Source organism: Melospiza georgiana, chromosome 2, assembly GCF_028018845.1.
Source record: "Melospiza georgiana isolate bMelGeo1 chromosome 2, bMelGeo1.pri, whole genome shotgun sequence".
NCBI lineage: Eukaryota > Metazoa > Chordata > Aves > Passeriformes > Passerellidae > Melospiza > Melospiza georgiana.
In genome coordinates this window covers 63,602,897-63,625,733 of record NC_080431.1, presented here as the reverse complement: position 1 = coordinate 63,625,733, position 22,837 = coordinate 63,602,897, and the positions used below count along the sequence as shown (strand labels likewise).

Sequence of the window (22,837 nt, the reverse complement as noted above, 5' to 3'; positions counted from 1 at the left end):
GGTCAAAAGCAGAAACACTGGGATGCAGCAGGAACACATTAAGCATTATCAGCAAGTTCTCACTTTTGCAATGGAAGGCAGGAAAAATGAGGAGGTCTCTGAAATCCTGTTGTGTCAGAGCAGGTAAATGATGACAGCTAGGGTAGTATTCAAAGAACAGCACTATAAGTAATGCAACAGATAAGGTTCAACCTGCCAAAACCAAAACAATCCAATTATCTGCTGTTGTCTAAGCCCTCGTGTCTGGACTTTGTGCAACTCAGATGGGTTAAAAACAAGACTATCAGTTCCCCTTGAGGAATATGCCTTGCGAAACAGCCATGTGGTGTTGTGCACCTGGCCACAAACACCTGGCAGTGGTGAGGAGGTGCCTGGCTGGCACACTGGGGCAAGGTCTTAACTGCCTAAGGGCTGGCTTCAGAGGGCCTGGGGTGTTTGTTTGGGACCCTCTGTGGGGTATTTCCAGTCTCACAATTATGGAGGAACAGCCTTAGGCAACCTTACCAAAGCAGCTGGACAGACAGGATTCACCCAGCCAGGGAAGGAGGACATCCTGGCTCCCACGCCTCTCCTTTCCCTTGTCATGCCTCAACAACCATCAATGCCTTTGCAGGCAGGCAGTGATTTGGGTCAATGCACAGTCCCTGAACAATTTAGTCCTGGAAAACAGTAATTAGCTCCTGGTGGTTGGGCAAGCAGGAATGGATTTCCCTGCAGTCACAACTGCTGTGATGCAACCAACAACCTATGGTGTGGGACCTGCAGCTGGGGGAGGAAGGGTGGGAACATGCAGAAGGCTCTCGATTGGTTTACAATAATTTCATAAGCAATCATTAGAGAATGTAACCCCAGGGCTTTAAGCCAAGAATACAATATGCCAAAAATTATGGAAGCATCTGAACACCTTCCTGCTGGGTATTCTGCAAACTATGCTTTCCTTGGCCCCTCCTCAGGATAAATGCCTGTGTGACAGAGCATCTTATTCCATGGACCTTTTCCCATGCAGACACATTTGTGCTACTTTTTTTTTAAACTCTTCAACTTAATTTAGGCAAGACAGGTTCAAAGAAATTGCTGGATCTGGTCAGCTCCTGCTATGATGTCAACTGCCCCTTTGTAAAAGTAGGTATTAGTGTAAGAGAAGCATAAGTTTTTACATTTAAGTTGATATAGGCAGCGTGAGCCAATGTCTTCCTGGCAGAAAATTGTGCTCCAGTGGACTAACACACATGTGATTCCATAGTGTGGCCACTGGATATTGTCTTTGCTCCTTATAAACATCACAGTATCTGTATTATTGTCCCATGGGGAACAACAAGGTACTCCCAAAACAGAAGGTAGATCCACACCAGCTACAGCTGTTGATGGAGCACATGCAACCACCCTGGGTGCTGGAACATTTGAATAGTGACAAGTGAGAACAAAGCAAATGTGACATTTTACAGGAAATTTAAAGAAGCCAGGGTACGTTAAAAAAAAAAAGGAAGCCTGGACTCCAATTATTGTTCCAGTGGTTAATAAAATCTTCAATAAAAGCACATTGGGAATCACTAGAAGTAATCCTTGTCAATTATCCCTTTGACAACCATCTGGGAAGTTTCATTTCACGGAGAGAACTATAATTGTGTTCAACCTCAGGCAAAGTATTTCCCAGATAAGAAAGATGCTCCTTTCACAACAAATGGGATTAAGGGGAGAAGCTTCTGTTAGCTGACACATTTGATATACTTTAAAAAAAGAAGAAGAAAAAATACTAAGAACTAGAGCAAATGAAGGAAAAGGCTATGATTTTTTTTGGTACTTCCGAGATGTTTTTGAATACTGAAGAGCAGTTTTCTGCTGGGTTCAATCTTTTCTGAGATCAGGCACTGCTAGATGTGATCTCCCTTCTCACCCTTCCCTTACATCTAATCCAGCACTCACATGGGCAAAAGGCAAAATCTGAGCTTGAGATTACTGTTGGGAAGGACAAACAAGATGAGAAGACAAAAATTATTAGCCTTTCTGTGTCTTGGCAAATGAAGAAATCTATTGTAAAACCGTACAACCCTTAAATTCTGTGCAAGGGAACGGTGAAACAGCCTCTAGTGGAAGCAGCCCCCAGTTAAACTAAATAAAGCACAACACAAAACTACTCTGGCACCTTTGCTTGTTTCAGGTGATGGCTGTCTCTCACAGACCCACTCTGTTTGCTACTTACATAGCTACTGTTTAGCCAACCTTACAGGCCAATGCTGTTAAAGAGATTCACCCCACAACAAACCAACTTGTAAAATTTATTTTGCGTCATTCCCACTTTGACAGGTTGTTAACTTCACAGTGCAGCTGGATGAGCCTTTCTCCAGCAGCAACACTGGCCTAAGAGGAGTTTTACCCTCCTCCAGCCCCATGGCTGCATCCTTGGCTGTTCCAGTATATCAGACAGCCACACACCCACCTGTCCCACCCCCCATGCTACAGCAGGATTGCATCCACGTGGGTTTTCACTGTTTCCACAGGAGGAGACTCCACTGCTTCTCTAGGCAGCCTGTTCCAGTGCTTACACTTTCACTGCTGTCATTTCCCATTACTCAAAGTACTGTTTAGGACATCCTGAAACCTAAAAGAGTTTCAAAGGTGAAGTACAAAAAACTAAAATTAGATAAAATCATGGCAGCAAAACAAAAACTATCTCAGAGCCATGCTTTGCCTATAAAAAAAAGAATACAAATACAAACAACAATATTACATATATTGGAGTAATACTGAAGACAAGAAAAACAAAACTGATGCATATGACTTCATTTCTTTATTCCAAAAAGTCTCATCCCTGTATCATGTCACAACAGCTTGAGTAGACCAGAAGACTCTAAGATTTCAATTATTATAGTGAAGATAATTATTAGTTAATAATGCGTAGCAGAAAATTTTAATAGGCAAGCAAAATTATGCAAGTGCCTTGCAGTGAGAAACCCAGCACTGCAAGGTACAGCTCCACACTTCCCTAGCAGAGGAAAGCACAGTGAAGTGCTGAGTTGTTCTCAAGTTTAGGGAAAAGACTTCTCTAAGCCCTTTTGTGAATTTCATTAGTTGAAGGCAGGGGGAATACAGCAAGGCCTGTAGTAGTGCTGCTTGTTCCATTTCTTGTTAAAAGGCTATCTGGCTTGCTGTCTAAACGAATGAAGAAATACTTGTGGGCTTCTCTAGACATTTGCATATCATGAAGACTTAAAAAAAATGTGAAGCTGAGTTCAGAAAAACATCCACTTATCCCCATCTCCTGTGATAGTCTCTCCCTTCTCACGTGTTGCATGTTTGCCCTCACATAAATGACAGAATTTCAGTCATCAAATGGAAGACAAATAGTAAGAACAGTCCTGGAGTCACTTAGAGGAACAGCTGACACTGGAAACAGCAAACTGGCTCCTAACAAGGATATGGAGCTGGGTTTTTCTGGTGGAAACAATAAAAGTTCTGGTAGAAAAAAATCCTGATTCCTATGACTACCAAAAGAGTTCCAAACAGCTCTGAGAACTTCAGCTTGGTCAGCTACTACAGGGTTAGATGTGCACATTTAGAAGTGATACCAGCACTGAAGAGAATACACACGGCAGCAGCAGGAGAGGAAGCAATCACCTACAGGCCTGCCGCCAAATTCTTCCAAGCAGCTTAAGATACACATAACCAGTAACAATTGCACATTTCAAAGGATTCACAGTAGAGCCGGAGTCACCTTCCAGAGCTACAAAGAAACCAGATGCATAGCACCTGATACTATGTTGATGCATAAAGGAAGAAGCTGCATGGGAAATGCCTGTCTGCCAGAGAGGTAACAGTCAGTCTGGTGCAGGGATGTGTCAGATACATCTTAGCACTGCAGAAAGGACTAAAAGCACAGAACTGCTTTAAACAGTAAAGCAGGAATTACTCTTCCAATACAAAACAAATTTACTTGTTTCTTTTGAAGATATCAAATACTGATGAAGCACCAGACTTCAGCCCTGAAAGGATGCAGAGTCACTGGAACAGCCAGAGATATCCACTTTTGAGAGCAATATACTGGACTTTGCTTTTATTACAGTCTAACTGCACTCTCTACAGCCTACTGCAAATGCAATCCCACACAACAAACAACTGAAGCACCACCTTGTACATGGATCTCCATTCCTCTTTGAAGTGCAATATATTTACAACCCCTCATTTTGCCAATAATGTCAATAGAGTATTAAGCACAATCTGTTAGTTCAAACAAGTACATCCACATCATGGATAAAGAATTGTTCTCCATTAAAAAGGCCTGTTCTCGGTATAGCTCTTTCTTCCCACCAGTGTTTCCTTTTGCTTTTTGAACTTGTTATGATTTGGTGATAAGATCCATGAATGTGAAAGTTTCAACATGGTCTTCAGTTTCATTTCACATGTTTGTCTTGAAAACTCCACGATATCCTCTAAAAATATACCCAGACATGTTAATGAGCTTATTTAAATCATATTTTGAATTAGCAAAAGACAGAAATATTGAAAACGTGTCTTTTTTGTCTTGACAACAAAAAATGAAGGGTCATCTAAAGTGAGATTACCCAGATTGATTCCAACTCCCAACAATAGTAAGATATCAACTTCTATCAGTGTCACTCTGGGTTGTTGTTCCTTACATGTTCCTTGTACCTCCTATTTAAATAATCTTTACAGACTCTAAGTTTAACAGATAATCAACAAGCATTATATTACATTGAATCAGGAATATGTACGCTTTGATAAAGTTGTGATAAAACCTTCCTTATATTCAAACTGATGGTGTTCTTTATAAAACTGTAACTCAGTTGTTCTAAGATTACTCATACGTATTGTAGCTTTTCATTTCAAGTATTTTGCCTTTACCAAAACAAGTTTGAAATCAATTCTCACTTAGATACTTTTCACCAAATTCTTTTGTTTTATTGCCTAAGTTTACCCAGAAAGAATTCACTGGTGCTTTTATTGCCACAAAGCAAAGTATTCCTAGAGATAAACCTACAGTAAAAATCTGCCTTTTTTTTTTATTTGGGAGGATCCAAACACACCACCAGCTATAATATTTGTTCTTTACAAACAAGCAGTTATATACCATGCCAAAACCCCAGTTATTTAGTCAAAGAAGCAAGAGCTGTTTTGATAGTCAAATAGCAAGCAACTGTGAATTTCTAAGTGCATTAGTGCCTCTTTGTACCTCCTACAAATTAAATTACTTAACCAAATTTGTGAAGTGCAATCATACCTGTTCTCTTTGTTGCTGTAATCCCTGGAACCACTTTCATATCTTGCAGTATTTCCTGCCTTGGTCTCAATTTCCTTGGCTTTAAAAGAGTCTACCTTATGATTATATTGGGAAAGCATCTATAGGAAACATTAAACAGGAATAAAAAGAATTACCGAAGAACTCAAACCAGATGGATTATAGATAGAACTAGGCCCTTTCTATTCTAGTATTTTGATATTAAAATTTGTTAGGGAAAAAAGCATATTAGCTAACCTTTAGAACATTATCTGGTATCCTTGTTATTTCTGGAGGTGGAGGAGTATTGAGTAAATGGTCATAGTGTTCCAGTTTGGGAGGGGAAGGGTCCTCACTATGTTTAAGATACTCATGAGAGCTTGCAGCAAAAGGAATTCTTTCTTCTTTGTATGGTGCATCTTTTGCTTCATTCTTTGTCACTGACTCAAGCTTTGCCCCTGGTGTTACCTGCTGCTGCAAAAGAAGTATTAAACACCTTCAGTTAATTTACTTATGTTAGGTAAAGTATTTAGTAAATGTTCTTACATAATTACTATTAGAAAGAACTTTTATAGTGACATAAGAAAAAATAGTATTGGAAAAGAACCCCAAACTGACATTTTAAAATCTGCTTATGGCAAAGTGTGTGAAAATGTACATAACTGCTATTTACTACCTTAGCTTCTGCTTTTAGCCATCTTGTTTGAAAATCTGGACACTGTGGTGTTGCTGCATGACTGGGAAGAGGCAGTTCCTTGGTCTCTGGTGACCTTGATAATACTGTATTATTTGTTTTGGAAGAGTCCTTCACATCAGGAGTACAGAACACAAATACCATAGGAGAAGCCATCCAGTCAGCTGCTGCTATCAAGGGTGAGTGAAATAAAATTAAAAATATGTATGTACACACACACCTATATATAACTACCAGTTCCAGTTTCATTTTCTAAAACAAGTGTATCATTTAGTTGATATTTTGCTTGATCCATCCAAATTACAGTATTCCTTAAAGGCAGGTAATGCAAAGTAGTCATTCTAGTCCCACTACAGAATATAACTGAAAAAGCCCAACTTAAATCAGCATTGCTTTACCTTCTCATTTACCAACATGTCACCATGTTGGTCTCAAGATTTTTAAAATAACCTATTTCTCCTCTCAAAGAAGTTTTAGCATTAATTTTGACAGTCTTAAATTACTGTCTTGCTAGCCCCTTTCTTTCCTGTCTTTAAATAGATCCAATTTGTATTCTCAGGAAAAAAAAGCTAAGTTGGCAAAATAGTATTTTTATTTCAAACATGGATAAGCTGCAGTTACCAAATGATAAATTCCTCTGCGTAATTCTAATTGGATAGGAGTACAAGAATGAGAAAATTTATAGGAAGTAAGAAACTTTCCCATAGAAGCCACCAACATTTTTGGGACATTACTACTCTTAGAATGACCTGCCTTGAATTAAACATATTTAACCAGAAGAACAATTAAAGTTAACCAATGTGTTTACAATACACTTGCACATGCATTCTGTAAAAATGCGTATGTATATTAATTTAACAGATTTTTTTACTTACCATTCTCAGCTCTCTTACTTGATTTTGATGCAGGAGTAACCATGATTTGCTTGATGGTCATTTCTGGCAAATTCTCTCCATTATCATCTCCTCTTTTAACAAACCTGAAAACCAAATCCCCAATTAGCTCTCAAGTATGAAGAAGCCACAATTAAAGGAATATTGCCAACCTAGTCACTTTTCTAGTATTAATTTATGAATAAGCAAGTAAGAAAATAGTTTTCTCAAATAAGAATTGTTTATAGATTTTTTTCATGTGTGATTCTACTGCAATTTGTGGTATGCAAATGTTCAGTCCAGCCACAAATGATCAAATATACTGAGGTTTCAGTCTAAGGCATTAAGAAAAAACCAAACCTAAACCAGATGTCCAGGGTACAACAGATGCCACAGATGAACAATTCTGTGTTAGGGGTTTTATTTTGAATTGCCTGATGACTATGAAATTATATAGAACAAGAGGAAATCTTTTCTGCTTTTAAACTAATAAGGGTCTTGTGAACAGGAAAAGATTTTAAATTGAATTTTTAAGTATAAATAAAATTGTTTATCTTAATCAAATACTATAGAGCTTTCAAGTAATTTTAGTAATTACATAACTATTTAGAGGGAGAGATCCCAAAATTATTTTAAAATAAAATTTAGTGATTTCAAAATGACAAGCTATTTAATATTTATTCCATAACACTGGAAACAGAAATTTTTAAAATTATTTTTTCATATCCAAGATTTTCTAGTGAAAAAATGGCATATACAGTTAAGAGAATACTAGGCAAAAAGTGGAAACTTACCTAACCTACATACAAATCTGTGTCTTTAAAGAAAAGTTTTTTAAAATGTTTAAAAAGTAATCTTAAATAACATAACCAGATTTAGATCTTCTCTACAGAATGTCTAAGCTGCAAAACAACCCCACAACCCCAATAAACAGTATAGGCAGTATATTTTACTTAGATGAACATATCTCAAACTTTGGGCTAAATAAAAAAGTAACTTTTCAAGTCAGTTTTGTCTTTGAAGTCATAGAGGTAGTTGAAATAATATGATTTTTAGTTTTTACAAGGAGTAGAAGCAGTAGAATTTTTAAAGTGGTTTTCGTGCATCTGATCCTTGTTTTCAAAACAATTTCTCGAAATATCAAATATTTAGGTAAATTTAAAATGGAACATATTGCTAAAACATGACCTATTAACTATGTGCATGACCTAACTGCTGCAATTATTTTCCTTTATAATTAGAACAGTAAAAGTCTAGAGAAATCTTTTCAACAGAAGACTGGAGCAAAAGGAACAAACTGTAAGGTGGGGCTTATGTTGGAGACAATACAGTGCTTCTAAAAATTTACTGAATGCTTTACAAACTGTTTTCTGTTTATATTAATAAAGCTTCTGCAACCTTTACAGTGGCTGTGTAGTATCTATGGCAGAAAGCCCAGGCTCAAACCTTTGGTTAAGGAAAACAGATCACATTGCATTTTTCTCTTGTAAATGCATTGTGTTGGAAGATTCTTATGGTGCAGTCAAGGCAAGGAGCACAGATGTATTTCATGTCAGCATCTGGCACTGCAATGGGCATGTGAAAAGATGTGTAGGGAGTTAAAGGACACAGGACCCAGCAGCTGAGAGATAACAATCACCCACCTCAAGACAAAAGAAGGGCAATAGGAACAAGAAATTAGTACAGCAAGAAGAAAATACAGAAGATTCAGTAGAGAAATAATCTGAATTCCATCAACTTACTTTTTGATAGCCTGAGAAGTTTTCTGAATAAGTGACATGGTGTAATCTTCATTCATACACATGGTATGTTCACTAATGCCAAAGTGCTCAAGCTTGGGTGTCACACACTCGTAGTCATCCATCTTCAGCTTACATTTGGGTGTTTTGGGCAGAGCCTGAGGCGTTGGCACTCTCAGTGGAGTGTCACTCTGGGCCTTTAGCTGACGCGCACTGGAGCTGTGCTGTGCCCTCAGGGCGCTCCAGGGCCGGGGGAAGGCGTACTGCGAGAGCCCGAAGTCAGAGAGCTGCGGGACGTGCAGCGGGTCTTTGGGCAGGGCTGCCTCCTCTGCAGGAGCACAGAGCCGAGGCACTGCATTTGCTTTTTCTTCATCACATTTATTCTGGGCACACATTGCTGATTCACTCTTAGCTTCATCCTCCTCTTCTTTTTAAGGGAAGAAATTAAAAAAAAATTATGTCAGAAATTGTGACACTTCCCCAGTATTCAATTTTTTTTTACTTAAAATAGATTCCTTCTTTCATTTTAAAGTACTGAACCTGAAGCTACACTCATATGGCTAAGCTATATTTATAAGTCACACATTTACTGAGCTTCACTCTATTGGTAAATATTATTTTCAGGGAAAATGAAATTCAAAGATTTTTACATAAATGTATTTTATTCCCTGAATGGAGATGAAAAGGTTTTTGGGGAAAGAGCAAAGGCTGCATACAGTACTAAAATGCTCATTCTTCAGAAAAACTGTGTTGAGGAAAGGTTATGAAGCAGTAACTAAAAACTTGTGAAAGGGGACAGCTTTTTCAGTAACAATAGTTTACTGCAAAAATACGTTAATGCATAGTTTGTACATTTTTGGAGTTAGATAAAGCAAAACACCCCAAATAGTATTGGTAGTACACCCAAATACTAGTGTGACCAAATAGTAGTGTCTGTCAATTTCTGCATGATGTAGTAAGTAAAGGACAATGAATATGGTGAAGGCTCTGGAGCACAAGTGCTGTGAGGGGCAGCTGAGGGAGCTGGGGGTGTTCAGCCTGGAGAAAAGGAGGCTCAGGGGGCCCTCAGCACTCTCTGCAGCTGCCTGACAGGAGGGTGCAGCCAGGTGGGAGTCGGCCTTTTCTGCCAGGTAACAAGTGATGGGACCACAAGACACAGTCTTAAGCTGCAGCAGAGAAGATTCAGGTTGGATGTTAGCAAGAATTTTTTCACAGAAAGGGTAATTAGACATTGGAATGACTTCCCAGGGAGATGGTGGAGTCACTGTCCCTGGAGGTGTTTAAGGAAGGACTGGACAAGGCACTCAGTGCCGTGGCCTGCTTGACTTGGTGGTGGTCAGCCACAGGTTGAACTTGATGATTCAGAGGTCTTTTCCAACTTAATTGATTCTGTGAGGTGGGCAGGGGGAGGGAGGCTATTTAAAGTAATATACCTTCTGGTGTGCAGTGGTATTATCTCTTCAGATACACTTAGCTTAAAAATACAACTTAAAAAATAATTTAACCTTGTAGCTCTGTTTGGAGATTTCTTTAAAGGCAAAGAGTATAGGAAGAAAGGCACTATAAAAAAATCAGAGCTTTCTGCCCTATCTGTGTAAAACAGCTATAGGAGCTTAACTTGGACATCAATTTGGTTCACAACCATAATTTTGTTTTGTGTAATGACTGGATAGTGCTCAGAGCAAGTTAAGACCATGTCAAAAGCTTTCTGAAGCCTGACTGGGCCCTTGGTACCAAAAGGGGTATGTGCAGTATTGACAAGTGTAGTACTTTAACTCATTTGGCACATCTGGATTTTTCAGACAGTTCTATGAGCATTTTCTGTCTGGATTCAGGACCTCCTTCCCCTCCAATGATCAAGGGGCTACTGCTTGTCACATGCCACCTAATTCCTGAGCATTCTTGTCCCATTTGTGCTGTGAAACAGGCACTTTAAGATTTTCTCTAGGGTGATTTAAGTTAATAAAACCATCACATGTGAATACAACCAGCTGAGGTGCATCTACAATAGTTCCTCATGCATGAGAAGCTCAAGCAGCAGAAGTCTCTGGGTTATCAAAACATGCTTGCTAACATGTTTTCTGAATATAATTATTACTGAAAAAACTCCAAAATCCAACATACACTAACCTAAAGGCATGCCAGAAGATCTAATTCCAAGTGTTTGTGTTTTGGTTTATTCTCACAGCACCAATTACAACAAAATCTACCATCTGGCTATTATTATAAAGCAAATAACATAGGTGTACTTGATCTCCTAATTAATAGAAATATACACATAGCTGAAGAGAAACATTTTATAAAAATTATACTTTTCTTCACATACTGTATTGACAAGAAACATTACCTGTAGAGTCATTGACATGTGGTTTGTAGCCATATTTCTGGAACAGCTCTCTTATTTTTCCAAGATCTGCTGCATTTCTTTGCAACAAGATTTCACTTGCCTTCATGAATTCATGAACTGCTTTTTTTTCAGAGCAAATCTTACCAAGACTGGCACTAACATCTTGCTTTGGGGACAGAGAGGGAAACAAAGAAATACTGGTTTTCAAATCATCACATGGTAGTGTACACATGAAGCATTTTGAGAGTAAGTATTCAACTGCAATTCAGATGAAGATAAGCGGCGAAATTAGGTCTTTTCTATACCTGAAAACCATCAGGTATATATACCTACAGAATACCAGGAATACATAGAGCCCAAGTGTAGGGAATCTTATAAAAGTAAGTGTGATGACAATTCAGAGTGTGATAACTGCTTATTGGTAACCTTGCCAGGGAATCATATGCTTTTACTCCAGAAAAATATGAGGTAACAGCAATTAGTCTGGACTCTTACTCCATATATACAAAGAATAAGTGCAGAGCAGAAGGTAAATCATACTTTTAGATCACTCAATTATTTCTATATTGGTCATTTCTATAACCCATTTTTTTGGCTTCTGTATAAGAAATAGACAACATTATTCACAAGTTTAACTGAATGGCTGAAGGTACTGAAACTTCTGTGAAGACTGATTTTATTCCAAAGGCTGGTCATGGAAAACAAGCAAGCTTCTCTTTTGTTGGGAGCTGCTGTTGCTGAATCAATCTCCTCCTACCTTGGCACTGCTCCAACTTCCTTGTAACCTTTGTTCCCTGCTTACCTGAGTGACAGCAGTGACTGCAAACTAAGAAACATTGCTAAACCTTCTTTGGGTTACCCACAAGTTTTTGTGCATTACCCCAATATCCATGGCCATTAAAAGGACTTAGATGTAAGTGAGTAAATATAAGGGTTATAACTACTAACAAAGTTGAATTGTGCCTTAATGACTAAAACAGAACCATAAGTTTATGGAACATGCACACACATGTCATTTCTCAAGAAGGAAGCAAGTTGTTACCTTCTGAGTCTTGATTTCTCCATGGAGGTCATGCAGGACTGCAAGCGGAGATTCATCTTCATAGTCTGAGATGAATGTTCACATAAAAGAGTTTAGAAAATAAAAGAGGTGCCTTAGTGTTTTAGCATGAAACATTCTACATTTCTACTAACATTCTACAATTTCCTGCACTAGCAGATGAGCTGTCAATGTGCACTCACTGACACTGAGCTGTGAATGGCCATGAGCTGTCAGTGTGCTCCCACAGCCCAGAGAGCCAAACGTGTCCTGGGCTGCATCCAGTGGTGGGCAGCAGGGCCAGGGAGGGGATTCTGCCCCTCTGCTCTGCTCAGAGCCCACTGCAGGGCTGCATCAGCTCTGGGGCACCAGCACAGGGAGGACAGGGACCTGCTGGAGCAAGTACAGAGGAGGGACATCAGGATGATCAGAGAGATGGATCTCTCAGCCTTCCCTCTCCTGCAAGGAAAGGGCGAGAGAATTGGGATTGTTCAGCCTGAAAGTGAGGCTTCTTCAGGATGAACTAATTGCAGCCTTACAGTACCTGAAGGGAGCTCACAAGAATGAGAAGGACTTTTTTTACAAAGGCATGTAGTGACAGGCCAAGGGGGAATGGATTCAAACTAAGAGAGAGAAGACTCAGATTAGATATTAGAAGTTCTTTGCTGTGAGAATGATGAGGCTCTGGAACAGGTTGCCCAGAGAAGCTGTGGAGGCCCAATCTCTGGAAGTGTCCAAGCTCAGGCTGGATAGGGCTCTGAGCAACTTGGTCTAGTGGAAGGTGTCCCTGCCCATGGCAGGGGGCTGGAACGAGGTGATCTTTAAGGTTCATCCCAACTCAAACCATTCTGTGCTTCTATAATATTAGAGATGTTGGACTCATAACCTGGAGAGAGTCAATACAGACAAAACCAAAGAGAACTAGTTCCTGTCAGGCACTTCACACAGCAAAAAATTGCTCTTTGTACAGCGTGTTAAACTCCACAGAGAAACTGCCCAGGCTTTCACCTTAATGTTGCAGCTAATACTGTATATAACAGATACTGATAAAGCAAGTGGGTCCCCGGGCTGTCAAGAATTACTTGTATTAAAATTTTATCCCTAAAGAGGTTAGATGAAATTGGAAAAAAAGTGATATAGAGACCAGTGAAAAACAAATCTCAGCAGAAAATTGAATTCTTCCATTGTATTTGCACGTGGGCAGATGCACTGCTCACTTACACAACGCAATTTTTTTTTACTGAAAGCAAGGCTAATGCAAGTAGTGTAAAGGAGGGCACCCGCTACGTGACAAGACATAACACAGAGATAAACACAATTAGAAGCCTGAGCTATCTGTCCAGAGAGAGAACACGCCCTGCAAAAGTTTTCCTATATTGATCCACGAAAAGAAGAAAAAGCAAGAACGTGCTTCTTATTTCATCCCATTCACATTGATTTCCTCCGTGATAAAAAACTCAGCCCCCCACCCACAATGGAGATCAGCGACACAACGAGACGAGGAGGAGCCCAAAAAATTCCCAGCCGAGCCAATCCCAGGCTGACCTCCGGGCCCACCACAGGCGCTCCCAGCGGAGCACGGGGGGCAGTGGCAGGCGGGAGCGCAAATCCCGCAAGGAGGAGCGGCTGGGAACCCCTCAGGCCCAGCGCGCGGGCTGCTCTTACCGGCGTCCTCCCCGCGCATGGCCCGCTCCAGCTGCTTCACCTCCTTCTCCACCGTGACGGCCAGCTCCCGCAGCTTGCCGAAGAAGCCCGCGGTCACATCCATGGCTGCGGGCGGGGGAAGCGGGAGCGGAGCGGCCCCGAGTGAAACCGGGCCGGGCCAGGCCGGGCCGCGCGCGCCGCTGAGGGGCTTCAAACTGCCGCCAGCGCGAGCCCCATTGGCGCCGCTGGGCCCCGCCCGCCGCCGCCTCTCGCGAGAGCCGCGCTCCCCGCCCGCCCGCCGCCATCTTGGCTCCTCCGCGGGGCCGCCGCTGCCAGAGCTTCCCGGTGAGTGAGGCCGGGAGGGGAGCTGGGGACTGGGGCAGCCGTGCCCGCACGGATCCCCGCGGCTTGGCTTCAGTTCGGACCAGAGAGTGGGACTCCGGCATACAGCTGCACCGTGGGAGCGGGTTGGGTTGGCTTCTGTTAGCGGCAGCGCTGGTTTGTGCCGTGCTAGAGGTGCGCGGGTGAGTGACTTGGTCACGGCTGACAGGGATCATGGAGGGTTTGGACAGCTCTGAGACACATGGTGTAGTTCCTGGGGATGTCGGGGGCAGGGCCAGTTGGACTCGATCATCCTTGTGGGTCCCTTCCAACTCCGCGTATTCTGTGGTTCCCTAAAGCTGATGAAATCCCGTGTAGCGTGAAACGTGGGCATTAGCGGGTGTGGGACTAATGAGCAGCTTAACAAAGAGCGTTTGTGTAAAGTTTGAACGTCATTCGGCCTTTCCTGCGCCTTACACCCAGCGTGCTGTGGCAGGGTCCGTTGTTGCTTTCCGCTTACGCCACTTGGTCTAATTCAGGATACAGATTTCCCTCGGTCAGGGTACGACACTAGGGCATTACATACTAATAAGCTTACGGAGAGACTGTAGTCCAAAACCTCATGCTGAGGAAAGGCCAGATTTGGATCGAGAAGACAGAGCTGGAAATACTCTGTTTTGACAACTATTTGAAGAAGGCATCAGCGAAGTGAACCTTTCACTCTTGAGTATCTGTGACTGGATTTTTCTTGAATAATTTATGGAGGGTATGCTTTAATTGCAGTGTAAAAATAACTGAATAAATTCTTAAGTTACATAGATGTTAATTCCCCTTTTCTGCTTCTGAAGTTTCCAGTGTATTTGGCCTTGTGCTGCCTGCTGTTTGTGATGGTTACCAGGCTCTGAGCCTGAACCTTCAAACCAGCCAGCTAAAAGGCAGTGGAGTGAGTGCAGAGCTTTTAATCTTTCTTGTCAAAGTTGTATTTTTCTCGCTAAGGTAATGAGTATTTTATATTTCTGTTTATGTTTTAAGGCAAAATGTTTTTAACAACAGTATTACTGCGGAAGAGAATTCCTGGAAAACAGTGGATTGGCAAGTACAGGCGACCAAGACAGGTTACCATTTCCATGAAGCAAGCAATGATCCGGAGGTTGGAAATTGAAGCAGAGAACGAATATTGGCTCAGCCAGCCTTACCTGACACAGGAACAGGAATACAAACACAACACAGAAGAGAGACGTGCCAAGTGGGAAGCTTTCAAAAGCCTGAAACAAGCCAAGTTTCCTGAGCACAGATACATCAGCGATCATTTAAACCACTTAAATGTGACAAAGAAGTGGACATGTTGAGTAACACAGCATATTTATATTTGGCACATGTTGTGCACTACCCTGGGATCTGCTCTCATACCTGTTATGGTATTGCACTGTAATTAGCATGGGTGACAAATAAGATGTTGCTGTGGTGTACAAATACTACATTAAAAGTAGTCCTCTGGAACAGCCTATGTTTTATTATTACTGGTTTGTTGGAGAAGTTCTTTGCATGCCTCTCTACCATCTGCCCACCCTCTGTTCTTCAGGGCTTAAACAGCAAGTTACCAGGTGCAGTGGTGGTGATCTACAGATAACCTAGTTTAGCTTCAGCTATCTATAACCTAGATAGCTTCAGTGATTGCCTTCTGAAAGCCTGGAGAACACTCCTGCTGTGTTGAGAGGGTGCTGCTGGTACTGGCCACGGTGGCTTGGGCTGGTCACTCTCCCTTCCTCAGGGATTGTTCTGTGTCCACCAGGTGCTTGAGACACAACTGTGACACTTGCCATCAGGTATGCAAGGACCAAGGGGAACTAGAACTGCAGAGACAGAGGGATGAGGCTGGAATTCATGGAATGTTATAAAATGTTCCATTTTAAAAACAACTTTCTGGAAGGAATTGCTGATCTTAACTGCCAGTGTCATTGTCATGTCAGTGTCAGCTTGGGTGTTACAGCTCTCTTACACAGATTGTTCCTGATCTAAAAGGAACGTGGCTGATTCCTGTTTGAGCAGTTGACTTCTAAGTCAGGCTTAGAAGTGGGGGAATAAGATTTAGCCACAAGTCAGGCTTTTTATTTCCCCACAAGACCCAGTGACCTGGAAGATGTGTCAAGAGTGAGTGTAATCTTAGGTTTGTTGCAGCTGGAGTGTAAAAGCCAGAGCAATGGTGCAGTGTTGCCCCGGTAGGCAGTTTTTCTCAGTGATCTAATAACACAGATGCTACAGCTGAGCAATTTTCAGATTCTTTCACATACTTTTATTGAGTTGATGTTGCATTCACTGATGAATTCAAGTGCCAAGTCCATTCATATCACTTTGGAAAAGAGGCTTAAAATGGTACTTTTTTATTAAACATGAATTATACTTCAGAGAAGTATGAACAGGTCTGAACACTGATGTACAAAATCTTGAATGCACTTCCATTGGTTATAAATGGCTTAAGAGAACTTTATGGAAAAGTATACATATGGGGAAATTGCAAATACAATTAAAACATGAAGGAACTTCCAGGCAAAGCAATGTGATTTTGTATTTATTCATTTATAAAAGCCCGTTTCAAAAAGTTACTTCAAGTATTAAACTATAAATGGCAACGTTTTCTCTGTGCATAGGATGAGTCCTATCTGTAACATACAAAAAATACAATAAGTGCATCATTGTTACAGGTATCTTTTACACTTCATCCCAAACTTAAATACAGCTCATTCCAAGTTTAGGCAGCACAATTAAAAATAACCTTGTGGAAGCAGAATAGCTGGGACATTGTGATTAGTGCAAATGTTGATGACCCTTGCTGGCAAATACAAAAAGAATGCAGAGATAAGAGGGATGTTTCATTCATCTAAGTTAAAAATGGAACAGACTTAACAGGAGGAATGCCGCCTCTCTCTGGGATAGCTTCATGATTGTAAATCATCATTCAGGAAGATTTAAGTTTCCCACAATAAAGCTGATAACAGGATAAGGGACAGGAGGAATCACAGAGGACCATGCTAAGCGTCTTTAAGGTGTCAGCTAAGCAGTGTAAACGGGAGGGAATCAGCATGTCACTCCCAATGCTTTGGTGACAAAGTAACACAAATTCTTCATCTCTGACACATCTGCTTGACTGCTGAGCATGAGCTCTCTGTTTCTTAGGACAGGGGGTAGGAAGGAAGATGGGGAAAGCTCCCAAAACCAAAGCAAGTGATCCTGTAAACATTATCAGACTTCACTACCTCATGGAAACAAATTCAAGTAATGGCTTCAGAAAACAAATGGCCAAACACCAGTTTTAATCTGCATTAAAACAAACTACTTGTAGCTTCATGACGTTTCACAAGTTACATAATTAAGAAAAATGTGTATAAAAAGCTCTATATACAAAATAAATTGATAGAAATGAGTGTAACAAATGTGTTCAGTACTAAATCCCTTCATGTGCAGCTGCTCTCTTTGGTGCCACTTAGGGATAGAAGAGCCCCTGAAGCTGCACACATTGCTGTTTTTTAGGTACTGTGAAAATACATGTTTGTGAGCTAAAAGTAACTGCTCTTTGGAGCCTCTCTAAATGCACACCCAAATCCCCCAGTCAGAGACAATTTTAGAGGGTGTCTTTGGAGAACATACACTATGAAACTCAAAGCTGTCGTGGTTTTGTCGTTATTTAATTTTTAAATAAAAATCTGGTCAGTAGGTGCTCCAGATCCAGGCAGATTTGGTCAATCTGTGTTGGAGCCAGCACATCTTGGTAAATCTGCCAGACATTAATACTGCTGCAAACACTGCAGTTTTCCTCCTCTTGGGGCTCTGCTTAGCTACAACTGGACCATACTCCAGTGAGATCATGAAGTCTTTGTGTGCATCCTCAGTGGTATTGAAATTCGTCCCGACCCAAAAAAAAAGATTTATAATTAATAAAGAAGAACCACACAAGACCAAAGGAAAGAAACAGTACCTGAAAACTGTGAGTATTCAGCACTCTGGAGAACAGGACCAGTTTGTAAGATCAGCATACCAAGAGTAGCTTGGTACTTGCAAATTCCACACTCAAGAGGCAGCTTTAACAAAAATATTACCATGATTTATACTTAAATCACTAAAAATAGAAGTACCCAAGCTTCCTCTAAAGTAACCCTCAGATTATTTAAAATGGATGTTTTTAATCACATCTGACTTGTATCAATACAGTCTCAATACTGTAGGAAGTCAATTAATGTCAAATCAATTAATACTCCTCTTCCTGCCTTCCTCCCATAATACGCCTTTGGTAGGCACAGCAATGATGTGTGTGTTGCACACTCTGTGAGTAAATAACAGTCAGAAAAAAAAACAGTATTGTGTAGTTTTAAGTAATTTCTATTTGTGGATTTTTCTGCCTCATATTCACAGGACAGGTTTTTTCAAGACATTTCAGAAAAATGAAATCCTCCCCTGCATCAGGCTTCTGTTTTCACACTGTGAATTTAAAGACATTTAAAAAAAATTTTTGAGTGTATGTAGATTTTTTTTAAAGAGAAAAGCAGAAAGAAACAAGAAAGCAGTTTCTAATCACAGCCAATGTAACTATCCTACAATAACTACTACGTATTGCTTGTAGTAGTCATTACTTTAATGGATCTAAAAGCTTAAGGGCTGCTATTTTTAATGACAACCTAGGTATTTTCAAGACTCCCTGATACAGAGTAGGCTGAAGCACAAAACCTGCATTTACAATACAGCCCAACACCCTAAACAGTTGTTTTCTCAGGATCCATCCCCGTTCTGATCTCCTGACCATGGGCCAAAAGAACCCCCTTCCTGCAGCCCCTGCCTCTGCTAGCAGGGACACACGTATGACTGCTTGCAGCCCAGCAGCCAAAGAATCACCCTGCTCCTTCATGGACTTCTGGCACAGCACAGCCCAGCCTAGGGAGCACTCAGGACAGAATCCAAAGGCAGAGGATGTCATCCTGGCTGCCTTAGCCATGACACCTCCCCCAAAGGCCAGGCCTGCCAGGAAAACCTAACCCCTCCATCCCACTGGCTGGCATGCCCTTAGGGTTCAGCAGTACAATTCCCTTAGAGAACTTAATTCCTTTAAATCAGTCTTGGGTTTCTCTTAGTCCCCAGTTCCCCAGGCAAAAAACCCAAAAGGAGCTGGGAGTGGTGAATGCGGGAGAATCATCTTTCAATCATTTTACTACACTTTGTATTTATGAAAGTGACTTTCAGTAATACCTGCTTTTATACCAACAGTAACTCTGGCCTCAGGATTATCCTAAACCCACTGCTCTCCTTTTCTTACCTCAAATATGAAGAAAAATCTGGGACAAAATATTCCTGTGATCTGCATAAATACTTAGAATTGTCAGTTCTTCATGAAAAGCCACAAAAATGTCCAGATATACAAAGAAGTGGTTTCAGAAGAGCAGCACTTACTAGAAAATGCACATGGAGATAGCACAGTCTGTTTACTTGCAGTTTTTCTTGTACATTCACTATCCTGACTAAAGAAATCATACAAGTTCTCCTATGTTGGCCTACAGGATACATACAATCATGGCAGGGGCATATGATCACTTTGGGGAGCAGGTGGGGGCAGCAAAGACCATATTGCTGAGTTCAGTGATACTTAGGATTCTGACATACATTTTGCTTATACTTCTGCTAGATGATGCCTGTGCATGGATGTATTATTTCAGCTATAATACATGGATGCAGTAAAAGCCAGATGAAATCCCAGGCCCTCCATGACAGTTCCACCAGTGTTTGGGGCTGCGAATTTTGGTGTTCAGAACAAGCCATTTGAACATGCAGTCTTCCTTCTCTGTTATGTTCCCCAAGAAATTTTGCTGGTGCGATACTGCTGAGAGCTTTTGTTAACATGGGCACTTCTCACTTAACATTTGAGAAGAAAAAGCAAAACCTTTCAGATCAATGTGTAGCAAATGCTTTTGTAAGTTTTGGAATTAGCAAATGCAAAATTTCTTGTACAAAGTTTGAAGAAACATTCTGCAACTTTTATAAAACATGCAACTTTGGACCATTGTTTCTGTCTCAAGAATATCCAACAGTGAAATCATAAGTTCTCAAAGAGTTCTGATTCCAGAAGATTAATATTTAAGAAAAATTTATTATATCCAAAGACAAAAAATACTTATTTTAAACCTTACAGTATACTTGATACCTTAGTATTTCCATCATTAACATATTTAACTCAAGTAGCAATCAGTCTGGGAGACAAACCAAACAGGTTCTTTTGGACTAGATCATCAATTTGACTACTACCTTCAGTCTGTATCAAAAGGGCTCATGTCTCTTTGTAATCAGCAGCAGCTGAACATCAGAAATCTTACAGACAGAAAAATAATATTTGCCACTTTTTCCAGGTGCAAAATTCCAATACCACCGAAAGATGAGTTAGCAGTCTTCTCTGTAGAGAAGTGAGGAAAAAAAACCCCCATGTTGTTTGCTGTAGGTCTTGAGCCAAGAATGGGATGGACTTGATTCCTCACACAGGAAACACATTTTGCCTTTTGTAAGCAGGTACATTGCTGCACAAAGCCATCAGTCTTTAGCAATTTCAGCATCACTTAAACTGGACTTGAAAGTGGGAGACTAAAGGATGCAATTTTTCAGTGTGCTAACACAGATCTATGATCTAACACTAATCTTAAGTACCTGATATTTGTACTTTAGAACCAATAAAACCTTGTGCCTTTATTAAAAAGATAAAACAAAAGTATAAAACAGTATTTATAAACCATCAAGAGTCCCATGGAAAAAGCAGTACTCTGCTGGTTCTGTCTCTAGAAACACACAACTGCAATATGATTTTTCTCAGGGGTACTTGACCGTTTTGTTGCTGCCTTACACAGAACACAGCAAACAGTAACAGAAAATGTAAGAACTGTTAATTCCTTTTTGACTGTCTTTTCCTTGTATGCTGACTGACAATTGTTGGAAAGTAATAATCCATCTTTTTTTCAACTAAAACCCAAGTTTTCTTCTTTGAGCTCTGTCCTTGGTATAGTTAAATAAATCAAGTTAAAATGATGAGGAAGCTCAATCCTATAGCAAAAAAGCAACACCCAAGTTAAAGGCTTTTATGTTGTTGGCATTGCCTAGCTCCAAAGCACAGCTAGTAGAAGGAAACCTCAGTCCCAAAAGACTTGGAGAGCTGTGATCATGGGGTAGACTGGTTAATAGGAAGAGAGGAGAAGACATCATCCAGTCCCTTCCCCAACATCTGGCATCTGAACTATGTATACTCCCACTTCAGACTTGCTGATCATGCTCTAGGCTGACTTTTTTTTTTTTCTTCCTTTTCCTTTTTTCTTTCCTTCTGTACTCTGGAGACCTGCTATGGAAGTGACTTCTGCAGTGCCTAAGGTATGAAGTTTGCCCGTGAGGAGGTAAGAGTCTCTGCAATCTACCCCCACCACTGCAGCATAAAAGAAATGCATAGTTCCCACTCTGGACCTTGTGCATCCAAGCAGGGCACTTCTGGATCTGGCCCTTTGGTAGCAGTATATAATTCAGTGTTGCATAAATGCACATTAAGAATCTTAAGGCATCTGTCTTAACTTCCCTGCTCTGCAATAGTGCTTACAAGAATCCATTGTACTGTGCAGAAACTTGAATTTCTTGTCTCTTCCTAAAATGTTCATGTTCCATTTTTTCCTGCTCAACTTCTTCCAAACAAAATTAAGTAATATTCAAGCTCAAAATGGGTTGCAGAAACCTAGTGAAACAAAAAAAGGTAATTAATAGAATTATCCAATTAGCTTTGAACAAACAAATCATAGTGCATTACACAAATGCACCTGGGTAATATGATTTACAGACTTCTGATTAAGGTAAGTAGTTAAAGCAACTGTAGCTCAGAAATAGCCTTCTGGGAGGGTGTGGGTTTTTATTTCATGCTTCTTATGTTTTGGAAGTTTATCAGTGCTAAGAACATCAATCCCTCACCACTGATCTGCATCTAAAGTATTCTGGATCCCTGACTGGCAATTCAATTTTTGAATTAAATTGATAGATGTGAGGACACAAATGCTATTTGCCTAGGTGAAGCTGGGGGACTGGCCGCCTTCTGCAAATCAAGCTCTGTACACCAGAATCAGCCATGACTTTGCTTCTCCTGTGTGTTATGGGCCCAAAATTCCAAAATACAACTCTTGGCTTGTTACAGGGATTTATGGAAGTGCATTGAACAGATCCTGGATCTCACAGCTACTGTGTAGTTGCTTAGAAATGCAGGACTGGAATGAACCATCTTGGCCTAAACTGTGATCAAATCCCACTGAACTCAGAATGGTTCAAACATTGTGTTACTGAGTTAATTTAAGGTAACACACACCCAAATGCTTTTGCATTGGGTGCAATTATGCACTTTTATTTATACAATTTTTAAAACTAGTGTAGTTTGGGCAAATATAACACAAAGTAAAAATTCTTCCTTTATTAATCTGGCCTCATTTTAGGAAGAGAGGGAGGATAGAAAAGAAATTAATCTCAAGCTATTACCAATTAATTGTCTAGCTTAAAACAGTCACCTATGCTCCCTCTCTAGGTCAGTGGAAAGAAAGATTAGGACCTTTCTGTAATACCCTATCAAAGGCTGCTGGGATGAGCTGCTCTCAGAAACTTCTATTCTGCTCCATGAAGAACAGAAAAGCCTTCGTGACCTATTTAGATCAGATTAGGTTTTATATAGCTGGAGGCTGAAGGAAACCCCTTGCTTGGGATATTTTTTAGCACATTTATATAACATTAGGAAAAGTTGGAAAGGGGAAACTTACCATTGGTGAGTTCTCATGGTTGAGTAGGTTTTTCAGAAGTTGTAACTAACTAGTCTAATCTTGGTTTTGTATGAGTTTACACTGAGCACTCTGACCAACATGAGGCCAAGCATCACACCATCACCCACAAAGGCCTTTTAGAAAGAT

At 40.5% G+C, this 22,837-nt stretch overlaps 3 protein-coding genes across 5 annotated transcripts in view; 1 reads left to right on the top strand and 2 right to left on the bottom strand.

Annotated features, from left to right (window-relative positions):
• Window positions 1–3,483: 3,483 nt before the first annotated feature.
• SKA3 (spindle and kinetochore associated complex subunit 3) lies at window positions 3,484–13,692 on the bottom strand. Its single transcript, XM_058045077.1, has 9 exons — window positions 13,590–13,692; window positions 11,928–11,992; window positions 10,886–11,051; window positions 10,044–10,052; window positions 8,542–8,965; window positions 6,803–6,906; window positions 5,910–6,097; window positions 5,492–5,707; window positions 3,484–5,355 (listed from the first exon to the last, which is right to left on the bottom strand). Exons 1-9 carry the CDS (start codon window positions 13,690–13,692, stop codon window positions 5,107–5,109), a joined length of 1,524 nt encoding a protein of 507 aa, XP_057901060.1. The 3' UTR covers window positions 3,484–5,106.
• Window positions 13,693–13,862: 170 nt separating this feature from the next.
• Window positions 13,863–15,389, top strand: MRPL57 (mitochondrial ribosomal protein L57). Of its 2 annotated transcripts, none has more exons than XM_058044893.1 (2): window positions 13,863–13,913; window positions 14,922–15,389. In XM_058044893.1, exon 2 carries the CDS (start codon window positions 14,927–14,929, stop codon window positions 15,236–15,238), a length of 312 nt encoding a protein of 103 aa, XP_057900876.1. In that variant the 5' UTR covers window positions 13,863–13,913; window positions 14,922–14,926; the 3' UTR covers window positions 15,239–15,389. The 2 variants fall into 2 exon arrangements, with proteins under 2 accessions (XP_057900876.1, XP_057900878.1); XM_058044895.1 differs by lacking the exon at window positions 13,863–13,913 and adding an exon at window positions 13,923–14,092.
• ZDHHC20 (zinc finger DHHC-type palmitoyltransferase 20) overlaps window positions 14,985–22,837 on the bottom strand; it is a 50,283-nt gene continuing 42,430 nt past the window's right edge. For both annotated transcript variants that reach the window (XM_058044891.1, XM_058044892.1), the window contains one exon: window positions 14,985–21,630. Coding sequence is in view for 1 of the 2 variants with exons in the window: in XM_058044892.1 (XP_057900875.1) it covers window positions 21,611–21,630 (20 nt within the window). In the remaining variant the exon portion in view is untranslated. The remainder of the gene's footprint in view (window positions 21,631–22,837) is intronic.